Source organism: Coenobita brevimanus, chromosome 99 (assembly GCF_032717465.1).
Source record: "Coenobita brevimanus isolate Jiangsu-jjx chromosome 99, ASM3271746v2, whole genome shotgun sequence".
In the NCBI taxonomy this organism is placed as follows: Eukaryota; Metazoa; Arthropoda; class Malacostraca; order Decapoda; family Coenobitidae; genus Coenobita; species Coenobita brevimanus.
The window spans coordinates 18,963,086-18,982,757 of NC_137052.1; the positions used below are offsets into that span (position 1 = coordinate 18,963,086).

Here is a 19,672-nt window from a genome sequence, read left to right on the forward strand (position 1 = left end):
ACGCACGCATGCACACAAGCACTCACGCACGCACGCACACGCACAAACACAGACACACACACACACACACCAGATAATGGACAAAGAGAAGAAGTACAAGGCCTTTTCTTATCAAACTCCCACTGATCTTACACTTCCTCAGTCCAAGAATTAGTTGACAAACAAAAGAGTAAAGTATCGTCATGGCTGACATATCAAGAGACGAGCATCACAAAATGACTGAAGATTTACAGAAGGTTTTATCTTGGATATCTCTACCAGTTTACAGTAACATTTATTGGATTTACAACATTTCAGTATTTAGAAAATCCTTCATTTTCTCTACAGAAATGAATTAAATAACTGTTTGCTATTGACTACAATTTGTTATGTGTAATGGTTTGGTGAACAGCCCAGAGAACTGACTTAAAACTAATGCATATTTGCCACACCTAAGAACAGGATGGGATAGGGTGGACCATGCACACCGACACAGGATCAACCAGGAGTTGTGATGGTGATAAGATTATGGTGTACTCAAAAGATGAAATGAGGAAAAGGTGAGGCAGAGCAGATGGTGATAACTGAAGGCAGAAGATGGGGTGGGGTTGAAACACATCTCTATGTGAGATGTGACTGGAATAATAGTAGTATTTGTAGTAGTAGTAGTAGTAGTAGTAGTAGAAACAGTAGTAGCAGTAGTAGTAACAGAAACAGTGGTAGCAGTAGTTGTAGTAGTAGGAACAGTAGCAGCAGTAGTAGTGGTAGTAACAAAAACAGAAGTAGTTGTAGTAGTAGTAGTGGTAGTAGAAACAGTAGTAGTAACAGAAACAGTGGTAGCAGTAGTAGTGGTAGTAACAAAAACAGAAGCACTACAGTAGTAGCAACAGAAACAGAGGTACCAGTGGCAGTAGTAGTAGTAGTAGTAGTTGAAACAATGGTAACAGTTGTAGTAGTAGTAATAGCATTTGTAGTAGTAAAAAGTGGTTGCAGTAGTAGTAGAAAAAGTTGTAGCAGTATTAATACTAGAAACAGTGGTAACAGTAGTAGTAGTAACAGAAACAGAAGTAGTACAGTAGTGGTAACAGAAATAATAGAGTGGCAGCAATAGAAACAAAGGTGGTGTTAACAGAGGATGTAACAGATAGTAGTAGTAGTAGTAGTAGCAGTGGTGGTGGTGGTGGCAGTAGTAGTAGTAGTAGTAGCAGTAGTGGTGGCAGTAGTAGTAGTAGTAGTACCAGTAGTAACAGTAAAGTAATAGAAATAGCAGAATAAAAAACAGAAGTAAGAGTAGCAGTAGAAGTAATAAAGTAACAATCATAAACAGAAGCAGTAGTAGTAGTAGAAGTGGTGGTGGTTGTAGTAGTAGTAGCAGTAGTAGTACAAGTGGTGTTAGTAGTAGCAGCAGTAGAAGAATCAGAATTAACAGAATCATAAGCAGTAGTAGTGGTAGTAGTATCAAAGTAGCAGAAATCACAAACAGTAGTAGTAGTAGTAGTAGTAGTTGTTGTTGTAATAGCAGTAGTAGTAGTGATGGTGGTGATGGGAGAAGGTGAAGAAGGGTGAGGGGCCCCTGCAAATATTCACTACAAATTGAGTTGTAGACATGGCCAGGTCTGTCTGACAAGCTGGTGGTTGTGGTTCAGGGATGTGACAACTGTACTCCTTGGGCAACTGTAACTGTACTCTTGCCCTCTGGAGTGCCCCTCACATGGGCACAACAATAGGGATTGGTTTCATTGGCTAACCAACATTGTAACAGGTGATAAGGTTGAAAACAACCATGCACCAGTTTATTTGTAGTATCATAATTACATAACATGACAATTACCTTCAGTGATTGAATTATTGACAAGCATCATCACTATTATATATATTTCAAAACAACTATTGCTCCATAAAAATTACCCCCATGATGTTAGGATTATTAGTATTAAATGCAAAGATGTCTAATGAACTTCAGACATCAGTGGTGGTTGTGTGACATGAGGCTGGGCTTGCAAAAAAGGCTGGCCTCATCACACAACTTGTAGCAACGCAACCATCATACCACTTAAGCTAAGAGGTACCAACAGTCATACAACCTAGGACTCACCTCTCACTCACAGCAAATGGACCAAACAATACTGGCAAACATAAACAAAACAGAGATGTATAGACTCTAGCATCAGGAACAGCCAACATGTTTTAGAAAACAAGAACCAAGAACATTCATGAATATACAATTTTCACAACTTCCTTAAAGAGGTTTAAAACATCATTCGACTACAGGTATAATGTAATTTGTCCTTAGTATTGTTCAACAGATCTAACCCTCTGGCAAAAACCCTTTACCATTTCTATAATTGGTAGACTATGCAATAACAATTCTTACTATACACAAGACTATTAACAGGACATGATTAAACAAGGGGCGCGGCACACTGTCAGTGAGTCCATGGCAGACACCAGTAAGTGTGGCTGGCACCGGCTACAGTACTGTACCCAGGTGATAGTACCTCCACGTGAGTGTACTCGGGTGGATATTTTCAGGTTAGCGAGCGAGCCCCTTGGAAGACAAAAATAGTTGTGGGAGCAGAAGAAATTCACTGGTAGTGAATCTCCATAGCACCCACAGCTGTTGTTCCTCCCACACATGGGCAGTTTGTCACTGCTGTTTCCTGCTTCAACCACCCTTACTCTTGCAGTCAGTCTTTGTCAGTGGCAGAGGAGCCAAGCGCCTAGTCCCACACCACAGACGGCGCCCACTAGCTGCTATGGTAGTGGCCAGAGGCTCATGTTGCTGCTGCTGCTGCTGTTCACACACTACTGTTGCTGCCAGTGCTGTTACTGCTGCTGGAGGTGCAGTTGGCCCTGAGAAAGTGGCTTGAGGGCCTAAAAACTGAGGTCTACACTGCTGTTTCAGTGTGACTGTGTGAGGACAAGCGTTCCACGTCGATCTCCGGTACCGTCAGCTCTTCCGGGTCAGGACACATGTCATTATACTCCACCGACCCCCCGTGGGACAGCCTCTTGTTCAGGGACGACTGCTTCTTCAGCACGGCCGCCAGGTTGGGGTTGGAAGGCCGAGCATCAAGTCCCTGTCGGAACGCATTAACTACTCGAATCTGTGGAAAGAAATTACAAGATCTCCATTAGAGAAAGAAGAATAAAAAATAATAATGCCTTGGACACAACGAAACCACAGAGTAGAAAACATCAAACAAGGAGAAATACTATCTACAGTGATCCAAGGCATTTGAACACTGAGAAAGGAATAAGCGATGGGAATATATATTTAAAAAAAAAAAAAAAAAAAAAAAAGTTTTACTTCTCACTAGAATATGAGACATAACTGGCAAAATATATATACTTTTTTGAGATGTGAGCTTAATTTGACTGTGAGGGGGTTACTGTGAGAGCTGTTGACAAGTGAAAGGGGGTGAGGATTGTGCCTTGCTGCCAACCATTGGATAAACGTAGCAGCAACAGCTGAGCGGCGGGGGGAGGAAGGAGAACTCACCCGCCGCTCCCACACACAAGCAGAAAAATCATGCTCATTGCAAAGATCCCATGCCAAACTTGAACCTTGTACACAGCATCTTCATTATTAGTTGGCTTAGAAACAGCCTGTTAAAAGGTGCCAATAATAGAAGAGAATTATGATGGTTAGTAGATTAATAAAAAGGAGAGAAAACACAAGTTATAAAGATACCATTCACAAGAGTTGATTAAAACATAGAAAAACATAATATAGAGACAGGATGACAAATGACAGAGGTCGTGCACTTATTACAGAAATACTTGAGTGTTGCTGGCTGCCATAGGATCTGATCTACACGAGTATACATGTGAGCACATTGGCTCTGATTAATGCCGGTGGACACACACTTCAGACATCAAGACAAAGAGAGAAAGACAGCAAGAAATAGAGAGTGAGACAGAGAAAGTGAGAGAATGGAAGTCAATAAGGGTGTGAGAGACTGAGTGAGAATGAGAGTGTGAAAGCAAAAGAGACAGAGAAAGACAGAAAGTTTGGCAGCCAGAGAACGTGGGCACTGCATGTTGGCTGGAGGCTGGCCATTATTGTGCGCGGGCTCATGCGGACATGCTTTATTGCCTTGCTCGCTTGCTCCCAGATTCAGTCCCGCTACCGCCTCTGTGCTGTCCACAGTCATAGCCTGTGTACTTTTTCTTTCTTCCTTTTATCATGCTGAAGAGTTACTAGTGGTACAGTTATTACTATTGTGGTGGTAGTACAGAATCAGTAAAAATGGCTATGACAGATGTAGAATTCTTAAAATTATTACCATACTTATTTTCTCTTAATCATAAAAAAGTTAAAAAGGTAAGGAATCAAATTCGTGTCCCAGCAAAGTTGGCGGGTGGAAGCCAATCCAGGGCGTGTGCTGTAAGTGATGCACGAGACTATTAGCTGACACCGGACATGGCGGCGGGGTGACAACTTCACTCCTGCCCCCTTGAGTCACAACAACAGGGCATGGGGGAGGGGGGGACACAGGAAAGGGGGGTACAATGAACATGTGCACACCACACTTCTGTGAAACCAGTGGCTTACACATACTGTACAGAGCATGCGGTCTTCATGCACATCCTCCACAGACAACATAGATAAACAAAGAAGTACAGTATTGTACAATACCAAACACTCGACACCATTAACACTTCATTATACCAGTACCTGTAGGTACGTTTTACGAAGTAAACGACACCGTAGAAACTATGTTGTTCACAAAATGACACTCAACATAGGCAAAACACTGTCTAGTCTAGTAGTGCCTTCTAGATGACTCAAGTCACTGTCGTAAGTCGCTCTGTGTCATGCAGGTAACAGATGATGGAAGTCATACATGGCTGGATTGAAGCAAAAGAAAAAAGTTATTCACGATAAATCAAAATAAAACTGAGGTCTCTTACACAATCTTGTTTTAAATGATCTATTGAAGTAAGTAGAGACATGCATACTGTCTGGTAATTTACTTTCATTTAGGAGGGCAAGTTTAATGATTAAGAAAATATTAGTAAAGGGGTTATTTTTAGTTTACAGCTAGGAATGGGACAGTGTAAATTGTTCTGTGTAAGAGACAGCTTGGAAGCATCATAGGATGGTCATAGTGAACAATTAAATACTTTCTGTTACAACAAAACTCTGACTGATCCAACCTAGAGCTTCCACGAAAGTAAAGAAGCAAACAGCACAGACCAAGGGCAGAGAATTGAGGGGAAAAATGTGCGAGCGAACACATTAGTCCAAAATATTGAGTCTAAGAAGAGACAAGAAAGAGAGGTGTGTAGCTTACAGCCTGGTCTGTGGAGGTCTTGCTATACGGTACAGGGATCAGCCGCTCCTGCAACGTGCCTCCAATGACCTGAACCATGAGAATAATAACAGTGGTGAGGGCGAGTAGCTACGGTGGTAAGTTAGAGCTGGCCAGGGATGTATTATACAGCAAGGTGTGTGGAAGGCAAGGGGCAGCATCCAGGGGTATAAGCATCACAGGGTGTCCCATGACTGGATATGTTAGCAGTGGCCACTACTATCTTGCTCAAAGTTTGCCGTGCCCTTGTTTTCCCCACACCTCAGACCAAAGGCGGCACACGGCACGCACTGGCCGGGTGGTGTATGTACACTTGTGTGGTGGTGGTGTGCAGGGGGGTAGTGGAGCAGCAGTAGTGGAGTAAAAAAAAAAAAAAAAAAAATAGAGGCTACAAACAACACATGGGGTGTCCACACCTACCCGGGACTCGCCTAGACATTACAGGGGCACGCGGGGGGGATTAATTACGCTTACACTCAGGACACCAACTCACGATCTGTGTGGCTCCGGGACCGTTGAAGAAGAAACACATCTTCATGCACAGAGAGCACAACTCCACTAAAAATAATAATGATGGAAACCCAATGGACAACTACCGCTGCAAGAGTCAACTACTGTGGGTACACTAGCCAGAACTGATTATGCAGGTGAATACTGTAAATAGGCCTGCTCTAATAGCCACTAAAATGTTGAGGACCGTAGATTTGGGCTAATGCTGCGGGTGAGGTGTCTAGCACAGTGGCTTACTCACTGAGAGCAGCTCAGGTACAAGGGGCTGAGAGAAACAGAAGCTCTGGTTCATACCTCACCCCCATGCGTTTCTCCTTCCTGACCCTCCTACCAGGGAAAATAACAGAATAATTTGCTCAACACCATCATCATCTAAAAGAAAACGATCAGCTTAAAATTCACAGCCTATATATGCATCCCCTGGAGGCTGGAAAAATAAATTATGAGCCCTGTGCTGAAAGCTTCATGATAAAAGACTCGCTGACAAAAAGACATGTTTCTTCTGACTGAAGAGAAGCCAGGCCAACAGTGAGTTGGCTGAGATGCCGGCAACATGTGTTGTTGCTGGCTCAGGAGGGGTGATGGGGGGAGTGAGGATGAGGTCCTGCGTCCTACCTCGGTCAGAGGAAGCTCAAGCCTCCCACTGAGGACATGGTCTGGCCCCTTCAGCACTCCAGGCCACCCATATTAGGAGGGCTGGAGCCCAGGAGCCAGGCAAGCCTAATATCTGTGTGAGCAACGATCCCAACCCAAAGAAACCAAGAGAAAATTAAATACAGTATACTGTATAAATAAATAAAGAAAGAACAGGAAAATCAGAGAACGTTACATAAGAGGTTTTCAGGGATGGGAATGTGGATACTAGACAGGCAGGGAAGAGGAATGCAGTCATACAGACAGAAAACTCAAGGCATTGGTCTCAATTACCACCAGGGCAAGCTTCTTTTATGGTCTCCAAGTTTTGGCTTTTTTATTAATACATAATTTCCTTGTATTTAGCTTTAAATAATCTTTTTATTTATATTTCCAAAGCTGGAGAAACATTTCACTATTTGGCACTCTCCATAACCACATGGCAAACTGCACATAATAAAAAAATAAAGAAAGAAAATAAAATGCACAACACAAAACACAACATGCAGTGCAAAACCACGTCTCCTCTAGCTGCGCTTTAGAAATGAGTAGTACAGAAGATGTGTGTTAGTTACCCTGGCACACGCTAGACTAGTGACAGCTGAGGCGGGAGTTGTTAGTGAAGTGCACGTGAGATATTGTCTCAAAGGTCCCGCAGTAGGAGATAGGGGGGCCCCTTGGGCTGCCCGGTAGATTCCCACCACCACAGCCCTCAGACGCTGTTGCTATCGTCAGCAGGGCGGTGGCAAGCAGGGCAGGACAACACCGAGCCTCACAGGGCACAAGGCATAGAGGAGGAGTGAGAGGCAACAGAGTGCCCGGCCCCCAGCACACACACACCCCCCCAGCGCTCCACCCACCAGGAGAGGCACCCCCGCCCACAGTCACCCACCCACCAGGACAGGAGAGAGCAGGTGGGGGCTGGGCAGCAAGGGAGAGATGCAGGGTAGCAAACTAAACACTGGTTCAACAATGTACTGGATTAAAGTGGTGGTGACTGTGAATATGATAGAAAAAAAATATTGGATCAACAATGTAGTGGATGAACGATGTGGTGATTGTGGATATGAAATCTAAAAAATAATAATAATAAATAACAAACTACAAAAGCTAAAAGCATTAAAGCAGAGGAGACAGGGAAAAATGAGAAATGATATGACAGTAACTTAAAGCAAACAAAATACAGTACTACAAAAACTGAATGAATGTCTGAGCATGTACAGCAATACCATTCTGGGTAATTTACTAGGTGGGAGGAGGGGAAGGATGGATGGAAGGACTGCGGAAAAGGTTGACTACTTGCCAGTCATGAGATTAATAGTCAAAGTGATTTAATGATGTGTGTAAGAATGTTGGTATGTCTGTTTAATTCATGACAAGAAACCCAACACTACATCTGAGGAGGATTAGTAAAGAGTGGTTTGAAGAGGACCACAGTCAGTCTTGAGGAGGGGGTCAGATACTAGTTTCATGGACCAAATTAAATATATCTGGTGGTGAGGGTGGGGAGGAAGGTTGCAGTGTGCTGGAGTGTGCGGCCATGTTGGAGTGGAGGGTTTGAGCCACCAGTGTGTTAAAGTGGTGCGGGGAGAGAGGCTGAAGGAGCGGGGGGGAGGGGGCTGTGCCAGCAAGGTGGTGGTAGTGGTGGTGGTGGTGGTGGTGGTGGTTGTGGTGGTGGTGGCAGCACTTAGTACTTTGTGTGTTGGCGTGGGTGTGGGGTCGGTGGAGCCCCAGCTGCTGGGCTGCCGCTGCTGCTGCAGGCCCGCCCTGGGGGCTGCCGGGGGGCACCAGGGGGGCGGTCTCGGCCGTGGTGGGTGACGACTCCTCGATGGGCGTCACGAGGCGCACCGTTGAATGGCACGCCCCGCACCGCTTGTCACTATTGGGACTTGGGCATTTCGTAGAGTCCTCATCTATGTAACTGATGTCTGACATGGGCCGGGTGCCCAGCTGACTGCGCGAGTTGCGCATATTATGCAAGCTGTGTAAACTATGGCATGACCGCCGTTCTTCCAAGTCTTCCAGGGTGGACTTGAATGCTCGTATTACTCTCAACTGCAAACGGGACGGGACATCCAATCAAACCCCCACAATAATGAAACAGTACATCAACATCTCATCATGAACATGTTAGTAGCAACACATAAAAATAAAAAATAAGACTCACCAGACAAGTCACTGGTAACACAGTGCTATAAACAAACAAAAAAGAAACTAAGACTGGCTAGTCATGTCCACATGATAATTATTAATAAGTTATAATGAGAGGAGACTGAGGGTGAAAGGTGGAGGCCGTTGGAGACTGGGTGAGGATGGTGTGACGCAGCTGTGTGACGGAGGCCTGGTGGGAGACCTAGAGACATGCAAGCTGCGAGCACAGCAGTGGCAGCCAGGGGCACAACAGCGAGGCACTGGGCCAGGGCAGTGGTCACGCTGCTGGCCCGTCACCAGTATTAGAAATTATCTAGGCAGCACATAGAGACAAACACACTAGCCTCTTGCTCTAGCCATAGTCTACACACTCCATCTCTCAGCATAGGGTACATCAGAAGTGGGTTTTAGTGGTGGTTTCTACTAAGAGGATCAGGAGACACTGGGATGAATTTTGAGAGGGGTGTGAGGGTGGGAAGGGGAACAGCAGCACGACATCTGTGAGACAACAACAGCTTTACACCTACGTCACTACAGTTACCAACCTGTTACAAAACCCAGGGTGTCGGTCACGGGAGGAGCAAAACAAAGTTACTGTTAAATCAAAAATAAAAGTTAGTAAAGGGTTGGGGGACTGTAAAGAATGAGACAAGATTTTACAAAGTCAAGTTGCTAATAGTGCAGCAGAAAATTAGTAGGGATCCTAAATACTAGTATAAAATTGACTAAGTTTTATATATTTCAATATTGCAAAAACTAATAGCTTTTGAAAAATAGAACAGTATAGAACAATGGGGTCAGCCTCTAGGTTACTAATACTTCCCTCATCGAGGGCAGGATATTGACTATTCAGAAGTAAGAGAGTGGAGTGGTTGTTGCATGGACAGACTGAGCCTACAGAGTAGAATGGAGTGGAGTGGTACAAGAGACATCAGCAGGTGGCCATTGGAGTGGTCAGACGCAGCGTTGTGAGACACACACAGTGAGGAGGGAACCAGCTGCCACTACTTGCACGCACTTGCTCTGCCGCACATAACATATGGCAGACACGCACTCTTCCTCCAAAAATAAAGGCAGCGAGGATGTTGCTGATTAGCGGAGCTGCTACCTGATTCTGCTTGGCTACAGGAGTGAAAACACCTAGGTCTAGGATACATGCACTAATGCATGCCCAGCAGTGAAAGTAATCATGCAGAAGTAAACTGAATTATTCAAATGAACCAAACTCATACCTGTAAATAAAGTGAAATACAACTGAAAGAGTGAGCCTAGGCTGGTGGTCATGCACTGGGGAGTGCCAAGTTTGGCAGAACCGACACCATGCTGCCGGCCGCCCTGGCCCGGGCCTCGGGGGCACACGGGGCGGCGGAAGAGAGGCTAGTGGCTCCAGGCACAGGTGACTGGGCCAGCACCAGTATCACAACCCTTCCCAGCAGTCTCTTAGCTACCACTGCTCACAAAGCCCAGAATCAGCTTTATTCTTTTTTTTCTTTTAATACAGTTTCCTTTCAAGTAGCAGTAAAGTTCACTGAACTGCCTTAGAGAGGACTGGCTGGCCTAGGTCCCATTAGGTTTGTGTAGTTGATAAAGTTTGCAGTAATGCAGGGAGAAAAAAGGTGATATATGTATGTTTATATATGTATATGTACTGTATATAATATATATAACAACTTCTTACATTATATACTTATATACAGTGTGTATATATATATATATATATATATATATATATATATATAAACATGGTATACACTAACACAGTAGCATATACCTGCCATATATAAATAAACAAATATATATATATATATATATATATATATATATATATATATATATATATATATATATATATATATATATATATATATATATATATATATATATATATATATATATATATATATATATACATGTACAGAGTGAGAAAAATAGATATATGCATAAATATATGAAAATGTGAAAAAATGAGAGTTGTGGAGAAAGACAGAAGGGAGTTCATTTGGAGAGCCACAAAAAAAGCTGCATCACAGGTCTACTCAAACTCACAGGTAGGACTGAAGATACAAAATGTGTTAACAATCAACAGATTCAATTATATTCTGATATCCAATATATGCAGAAATGTGAAAAAATTAAATGATATGAGTAAACAAACTTGAAAAAGTAAAATAAAAAGTATATCCACATTAAACAAATTAAGTGCAAAAAATGGAAATGAACATCAATTAAAAATTGTGTGGATTATACAGAAAAAGTACTGAAATAACAGGATTGAAAGTCAATGCAAAAAGGAACAGATAATTTTTGACAGAAAAACAGTTCATTTGTCATATCACTTAAACAAATGCACAAAATAAATTACATAGACAAACAAAAACAAAAGTCAGCTACTTATTGGGAATATAATAGCCTCACAAGAGCATCCCATACCTATGTAAAAAAAATCACTGACAGCAATAATAATGAACAATATTTCAACATGCATAGTTACTTTAAAAATCTGACAGTTTCTAAGACAACCAGAAGGTTTAGATTTTCTATTTCTTTCTGCTAGAGGATAAATGTTGTGAAATATACATGAAAGTACAAAGTTATAAAATAGGCAATGACGTAAGTCTGCAGCATGATGCTAATTTATGCTTATTTTTGTTACACAAGCTATTCTGTGATAATCAGTAAGATTTAGTTTGCATCATATAAGATGGCTGGATGTGTATGTGAAGAGCTGCCCATTCAAGTCAGGAATGTGCAACCACCCTGCTAGGATACATACGGTACATACACAAATACATGAGAGATTTTTAAAATCTGATCAACATACTAGAATTGGGGGAACATATTTTTTCATAGGCTGTAAGTAGCCCACTAAGAAGGAGACAGAAGATATGACAGCTTTAAGTGGTGTCCTACAGCTGCACAACAGGGAGGGAGAAAAGATGCACAGCAGCAGACAAGTATGGGTCACCAAGTCTGTAGCACATATTACCCGGCAGATTTTTATGTATAATCTTGTGCTCTATAGTTCACGATAAACTGTCCACCTGAATCCCGGTGATGTCCTTTTTTGTTTATCTGAGTGGGTATGAGACAATTTTATTCAACTTGGGAAGGGCTTCTTGTACTTGAAGTGTTTACTGAGGCTGTATTGAATCATAACAGTTCAAAAAGCCTAGCTTAACCCTCCACTGGCTGTAATGTAAGACATTTGTGAGCACCCCAGGCCAGACCTGGGACCATTTTTTCAAATTTCTAAAATCGATTTCTTTTTCTTACAGACGTGAAAAGAATCATCTGGTGCTCCTAGCAACGCGGTTTTTTAGCTTCCTAAACCCATCCTGTGATTCGCTATGACTCGCGAAAGAATTCACAAAACTACTGCGCATGTGCCATTAAGATGTAAACATGTGGGTGAAAGCATCAAAGATGCTTGGGATGGTAGAGTAGGGTTGTGTGAATATACCAGTGAACTTCATTCCCTGCCCATTATTGTTTGCAGTTTTTTATAGCTTGTGCTAATTTGATGTCACTAGCACTGGTACTGAATGGTGTTGTTCAACACCGGCGGCCATTGAGAGGTCAAGCTGAATAAAATTGTCTGGTCAGGAGATGGGGGTGGGTGGGAAGAGGGCTCCAAGGGTTAATCTTGTCCATTATCCTACAAACAGCAACCCTGAAAACTGTCTGAGCAATTTGAGTTTGAAAGCATACAATACTGAACTAGGTCATTGCATATTTTTTCTCTAGAGATTATCTGTGTCCTTCCATTTCTCTACAATATCTACTCCATAAATTATCACAATATTCAGTTGACCTCCCTTCACTCTCAACAGCAATTATATTGTGCCAAAAGGTAGGGGATGACATGCTCATTTGGCCATTATACTCTTGCAGCAAAACACGCACAGTCCAAGAATATACAATATAAATGAGAGAGGAAAGAGGAAGAAATGAGGAAATATAATACATACAATATATGAATATAGAAATAAGTAGGAAAGATGTAGAAAAGAGAAATATATCAGAAATATAATTAAAAAGGACATTAACTGTATATATACATATACAGTATATATATATATACATATATATATATATATATATATATATATATATATATATATCAAGTATTATGGGGAAAGCCAGGAACGAATCATAATAAACCAAATGGAACGACATTCATGACATTAAAAGGGAGATAATTGTAAAAAAAAAAAAAAAAAAAAAAAAACATAATATACAGGTATATGGGCAAAATAAAAGAACTGACATAAATGAGATGCACAGAAATTTCAAAATAAATTATCACAAAAGTGAATACAAAACAACTTATCAGTGTCAAACAGACCACACTCTCCTGGAATGCAGCATCATTTGTTTTTCAATGGACCTACACTTAACTGAGGGAAGGAAAATGCTATGATTATATATCTTAAAAGGAGATGGAACAATCAGCAACAACATATGCGGCCAAACAATCAAATGTGTTTCCATTGGTAAGTCTGAATTTTTCTATGGTTTACTGATGTTACTGCATGTCTCTATACGAATAACAGGTCCCAATAAATCACCAACTTAAATGGATATAAATGTGATGCTTGGCCACTAATTTCCTTTACCAAAATTGTTCTAAGAATTCCACAGATCCATACATCTAATTTAAATCTGCAGATATACAAAGAGTTAAGGTCTTTGAATTTTTAAAAATTAAAACAGTAATAATATAATCAGTGTTCAGTACTATCAAATATTTTTGCAAAGGGTGATTTGTTGTGATGCTCCACCAGCCTCAAATGTTCCTACATAATGATCCAAGGTTGTAAGGGGGTAGGGGAAGGGATAGAGAGCACAAATAGCCAAGTAAATAATACAAGGAGACTGATCCACATCTGGAAATCCCAACAACAGGGCATGATGAAGGAAGATGCTATTATGGAAAGCTAAGAGGATAACAGAAGCTTGTGATCAGAGAAATGCATTATAACAGGATCACGTGTAACAGACACTTGCATCTTACCAGTACAAATTAATGCATTTCCGCCGTTAGTCTTCTAAAACTTTGGATGGATGACATGAAAGAGTGAAACTAAACTAGTTCACTGACTAGTTCACTGAATGATTCAAGAACTAAAGTTGCCTACAGTTACCATACTGGTTAGGCCTAGGCAACAAGGCCCAACTACAAAATAACCCATTACTGCAGCTTCCCTGGGATGAAATGCAAGAGAGAAACAATCACTTCAGGTCTTTTAGAGTTTTGCTTTGATATAAATATTGTGTGATGGGAGCTGATGGAAGTACATATACTATTTACTGAGTGCATATACTCTATGTATGTATGCATGTGTGTGTGTAAGTGTGTCTATATATATACTGTATATATATATATATATATATATATATATATATATATATATATATATACAGTAAAAGTCCTCCAATCCGACCACCAATAATCCAAAAATCCCAATACTCTGAACTTTTCATGGCAAAATTTTTCTAATTTTTCTGGGCTTCATCTGTGGATTTATCTGGCTTGGACTTGCTCTTGGACTTGGATGTACCTGCCTGCAACTATTCATCTACACTTCTATGCATTTCTGGTGAGTAAAACAATAATCCGTATCATTTTAAGAGTTTATTTTTATTGATCATGTGCACTCACAATCACTAATTTCTGCTCAGGGGTGCTCCCTTCGTACCTCTATATACCCAGGGAAGATGGGAGACGTGGATGAAATGAGCTCCACATGCCTATACTCCAGCCCCCAATCCTTCCCCATACCCTTACCCAACCCAACCCCCCACTCGTCATTCTTAAATGGTAGTTACATATCAAGCTAACCACATACTTTACACTCATAGTCACATTACTAATACACAGACATAAAACATCAGGATATGTAAAAAGTACTGGTATATAACGATTAATACACTGCAGCAAGAAATTACTGCATTATAATGTTGACAGTAAAATAAAAATGTTAATAACAGCCAACCCAGGCCTCATGCATTGGGCACTTGCGTGCATGCTAGTGTGAGTGCGTGTGTGTGTGTGTGTGTGTGTGTGTGTGTGTGTGTGTGTGTGTGTAATTCACTGGGTTGGTCAGGATCACTTGATGGTCATGATCATCAGCTTTTACCCTCCTGGAAGGGAGCTGAGAGCTCATATAGTCCGATCTAAGGACAAGGCTGTGACCTTCACACACGCACACACCTGTCCCCTTGCTCAAGGGGGACAGTAACCACTCACTTCATCAGTGAAACTTTTCGTAACCTGAGCGAGGCGCAAACTCCTGTCCACCAGATGGCGAGCAAGAATGTTACCACTGAGCCAGCGAGCGATGTGTGTGTGTGTGTGTGTGTGTGTGTGTGTGTGTGTGTGTGTGTGTGTGTGTGTGTGTGTGTTTGCGAAGCAGTGCACCCAACACATGAGGCCTGAGGTGGTCACTGTTAATGTTTTTGTTTTACTCTCAACATCATAATGCATTAATTCCTTGCTGCAGCATGCTGCTAGTTATATACTTTTAACATATCCTAGTGTTTTACGTTTGTACTATTAGAGGAACCAAGAGTGTTAAGCATGAAATCAGCTTGAGATGTAACTGCTAATTAAGAATGACAGGTAGGGGGTTGGGTAAGGGTATGAGGGAGGGTCGGAAGCTGGGGCAGTGGCAGGTGAAGCTCATTTAATCCTCTCCTCCCCTCTTCCCTGGGTATACAGGGATAGGATGGGGGCACCCCTGGGCAGAAATTAGTGAGCTTGAGTGTTTATATGTCTAATGTTTTCAGTGGCCCCTCCCAATAGTCCGAAAAAAACAATAGTCCGAAAAACCCTCGGTCTCGCCATTCGGATTACAGGACTTTTACTGTATATATATATATATATATATATATATATATATATATATATATATACACACTAGGTTATTAAATGTGGAAAACATAAATACTATCATGAAATGGACATTAAAAAAAAAAAAAAAAAAAAAAAAAAAAAAAAAACAATGGTTTCTCTTGCTTGCAGTTCTAAATTTATTTGTACTTGTGATGGCAAATCATTGCTGACTGTATCTGTTAAAACACGCAGACAAAACATGAGACCATCCTCACACAGGGACACTGGTAGAGATTTGAAATATTTTCGTGGAAATGTTCATGAAAGTGTCTTTGTAATAATTTTATGTAAATATATGCAGCACTCTAAACTCACTGATGAGTAATCATAAGACACTATAATAACATAGATAACAGCTTATCTGAAATTTAAACATTTTAATAAACAGGTTATACGGATAAATTCTTCATCCAGCCAGCCTAAATTCTGCTTATATTTACATTAATCAGCTTAACAGATAATTCTGTAACCTAGGAGCTGAAACAAATCAAAGGCATGGAAGCAATATCACCCAAGATGGCAGGTTATCAGAAGAGAAGCTCGATCACTTTCATACAGAAAGGTAAATGAATTTCTGCAAAAAGTAAAAACAACATTCATACAAAACCAGATTATTTTTATGGTTAGCATGGAGTCCATCTTGGACCCATGCATTTATGTGGTTAGAGGCAATAAATCTGTAAAAATAAATGCAAATCACAATGCCTCCATTCCTCTGAAAACAACTCAGGGAAAACCAACTCCACACTGCGGCCAGCATCAGCATCAAGAGGCATCATCGTCTACACTACGTCTGCAGTAAAACAAAGGAGATGGCATGTCCTACAGTATAAAAACAAAAGTGTCAAAGCACGCTGAGACCTGAGCTCAGCCCACACAGAACGCCCTGTTAGGAAAGATGCTGCCATGGAAAAAGAGATTACAAAGAAAAATAACACTCTACAGGGCTATATCCACACGCTGCTGGCTTTACCACGCTAGAGAATGGTTAGTGGAAAGGTTTCAACATGTTAGGCACTCCACTGGGACAAAAAGAGCATCATTGTTAAGAGGTGTAAATACAAGTGACTTTGAGTCTGGGAGTGATTATATGACCCTACTGGTAGACAGTACTAGCAAAAACAGAGAGCTCTAGGTATGTACATTATCAATGATTCTGACTCATAACAAAGAGTCTGATTCTGGCATTTTTCATCTTACCAAAACCATATACAGGTTGCAGGATTATTATTATTATTATTATTATTATTATTATTACTATTACCGTGATTTAATAAAATGTGAACTGGAGCCCATTAAGTCCAAAAACATTATAACTGATGAGTGGTGCACCAATATTAATGCATAAATATACAAGGTACTGTATATACTGTACATACAATATGATGCAGTATATATATATATATTTATATAAAATATGTGTGTGCATGTATACTGTTTAAGTCTATGTTTTAAATACAATCATATTCACACTTCTGCATCTATTGCACTGAATAAAATACAAAATATCACTTCACAGGTTGGTACACCAGTATTACACTAACTGTACATTTTAGACTACAGTACCACTGTAATTTCTTTTCAAGCTACATGAGATACTCCTAACAGTCTTGGTTAGCAAAAGGTACAGTACATGAGATCTGATGTGAAGCGGTACTGGTTAATGGGAAAAAAGTACTAAAAAATTAGAGAGAAAAAAAAAATAAGAAACACACACCACCACTCTCACCACAACCAAACACATGCCACACCTCCACTCAATCACTAGCCTGGTCAGGCATGGTAATATTCTCTTGTTTTTATTTCAACCCCTTCAATACAGTGATGTCTTTTACTGATCTCTTCTTGCTACCTGCAGTCTATTTTATTCAGCTTTGAGAGACTTCTTGTAATGCAACAAGTTAAGGTAAGTGAATGTCATCTCTAACTTCTCCATTTCAAAAGATTTCTTTGAAGCCATATAAAACTGTCTGGAGGCAGCATGAATTAAAAAATTAAACAAATATATAATCACACTGAGAGGGCTATCTGATACCAAATCATCCAAGTAGTGTGTGTCTTTATATCATTATTATCCATTATATAAACCTTTAAACCTGCAGTACTATTATTCCTGGCCTTGCATTTCCCACCAAGAATTAAAATTATTACAAGAACTAAATTACCGTGGGTGCAAATGCTTCCAACAAAGTCAAAACATACTAAAGAAAAAAAAAAGGCATCCCTACAAAATTAATGTAGAAGCCATATTTAGGCTGTAATTTTAAGAATATTAAAAACCCAACTAATAACAACTTTAGAAGATGAGTTAAAATGTCAAAAAGACAACATTCAATGAAAATACCAACATTTCTTACTCCAATTTTATCAGAGTTTTGAGCTTTGAATATAAAACTGTAATTTAAAAGAAATCCACAATGATTAACACTTTCCAGATCTAGGGTAAGGCTCTTGTCTGAGTGTTCAGGACCAAAGGGTAGGATGGCAGTTTTTAACAGGCCAAAGTCTTTTTCAAGTAATATTTACTTGGAAAATATATGTAAATTCTTAAGAAGTACACACTACAGGGCACAGATAGTAATGGAAATTTACGTACATTCATCAGATACGTACTAGAAACGAAAAAATATAAACAAATAAGCAAAAAATGGGTGAAATATAATCTATTTATCACTTTCATGTTCTATGCACATAATTTACATATTCAAATAATTATCATATCTAATGAGGAGTTACCTGAAAATGACAATGAATCAATCAAATTTAAGGTAAATATATAATCTAGGAAGCTAAAGAATATTTCTTACAATAGTGATGTTCAGATTCGTTCAGTAAAAAAAATTTTTTTTTTTTTTTTTTTTTTTTTTCTTAATTTCAAATTACTAGTATGGGTAACAATGAAAAAATGTGTCCTCATCTTAAGCACACTTCATGCTACTCATCATCCATCATCATCCAACCGTATGTTGCCCCATGAGAAGCGTAGCGGCCCAGGGCTAGGCAAGTTGGTCTTGACATTTAAGATGAGAGTGACCAGCCTCACTCATCCCTGAGTGGCATTATGTGAGCAATAAACCCCAACCATCCCTTGGATGTAAACCTTCACTAGCTCAATCCGACTGGAGCGCTCTAATTACCCACTAAACCACCAGGCGCCAAAATCTGGTTATACAGTTACCACCCAGCATAGTAACTGGTTTCCTGGTGTACATGCTAATACAGGAATATAACCATATAAAAATGATGATGAACAACCAAGCTGAAGAGTGTTTTTCCTTACATGCACAATTATGTGCATGTGGTTTGCCTGGCTGCCAGTGGATGACTGAAGTAACTACACTTAATTTGTTTTCACTTGATGGAACTGGGCCACTACCATATTAATACTAAGTTGTGGCTTCAAGAAATTCAGTAAGCCTTTGCTATGAGCTAGAAATGAGTCTCCTTGATTACTGGTCAAATCAGTACTTCAATCTGACAACACCTGGCTATCAACTGAGCTAAAAAACGGTTAAGGATCTTTGTCAAATTAAAGAAATTTTGTCATGTTAGAACCAATGAACTATAGCTAGTTGTGTGTGATTTGTGTGAAGTGGACTGCCAACTGCTACCACCATACAGAATTTTAAAGTGATGAACAGCTTAGCACCTTCAACCAATGATATTTTCTATAGTTTATTTTGCAACCTAACTAATAATTTATTTCAGATTTGGAAAGATTTTTTTGAACTGGAGAGGTTTATTAAGTCTTCATTTACCCGTTCAGTACAAGTGGTTTACCCTGCAAGTACACAAAATCAAGAGGCAGATAGAACAAAATAAATAAATGAATAAATAATGATATCAGAGTCATTGGGTTACAGTTCTGGGAAGTATGGTGTTGGATGCAGTCTGGCATTCATAAGTCCTAAACATAAAATTTTTATTAAACAGTGAATGGTGTCCAGTGGTCTGGAAAGTGTTAATACAACAATTTTCACATGTTGTAGTTTCAAGTGACAGCCTTACTGTATGAATGAACCACACACAGACAAGCATTATTTTTTGAAGCTGCAAGTGATGTGCAAGCTAACAGCATAAGAACTGTAACTCTGATACAGCAAGCATAAATTCATTTTAGAAGTAACACAAGAATAGCACTATTATTATTATTCAAGAGAAGATGAGCCTCAGTGTGGCATGTGTT

At 40.1% G+C, this 19,672-nt stretch overlaps 1 protein-coding gene across 7 annotated transcripts in view; it reads right to left on the bottom strand.

Moving 5' to 3' along the window:
* Positions 1 to 2,239: 2,239 nt before the first annotated feature.
* Positions 2,240 to 19,672, bottom strand: part of PMCA (plasma membrane calcium-transporting ATPase 3) — a 485,021-nt gene continuing 467,588 nt past the window's right edge. For 2 of the 7 annotated variants that reach the window (XM_080283977.1, XM_080283976.1), the window contains 2 exons: positions 8,135 to 8,495; positions 2,933 to 3,086 (listed from right to left, as the gene is read on the bottom strand). In XM_080283977.1, the coding sequence (XP_080140103.1) occupies positions 3,073 to 3,086; positions 8,135 to 8,495 (375 nt within the window). In that variant the 3' untranslated portion in view covers positions 2,933 to 3,072. Of the gene's footprint in view, positions 3,087 to 4,660; positions 4,834 to 5,279; positions 5,349 to 6,101; positions 6,135 to 8,134; positions 8,496 to 19,672 lie in introns of all 7 variants that reach the window. The other 5 variants (XR_013899883.1, XM_080283978.1, XM_080283979.1 and 2 more) reach the window with 5 other exon arrangements.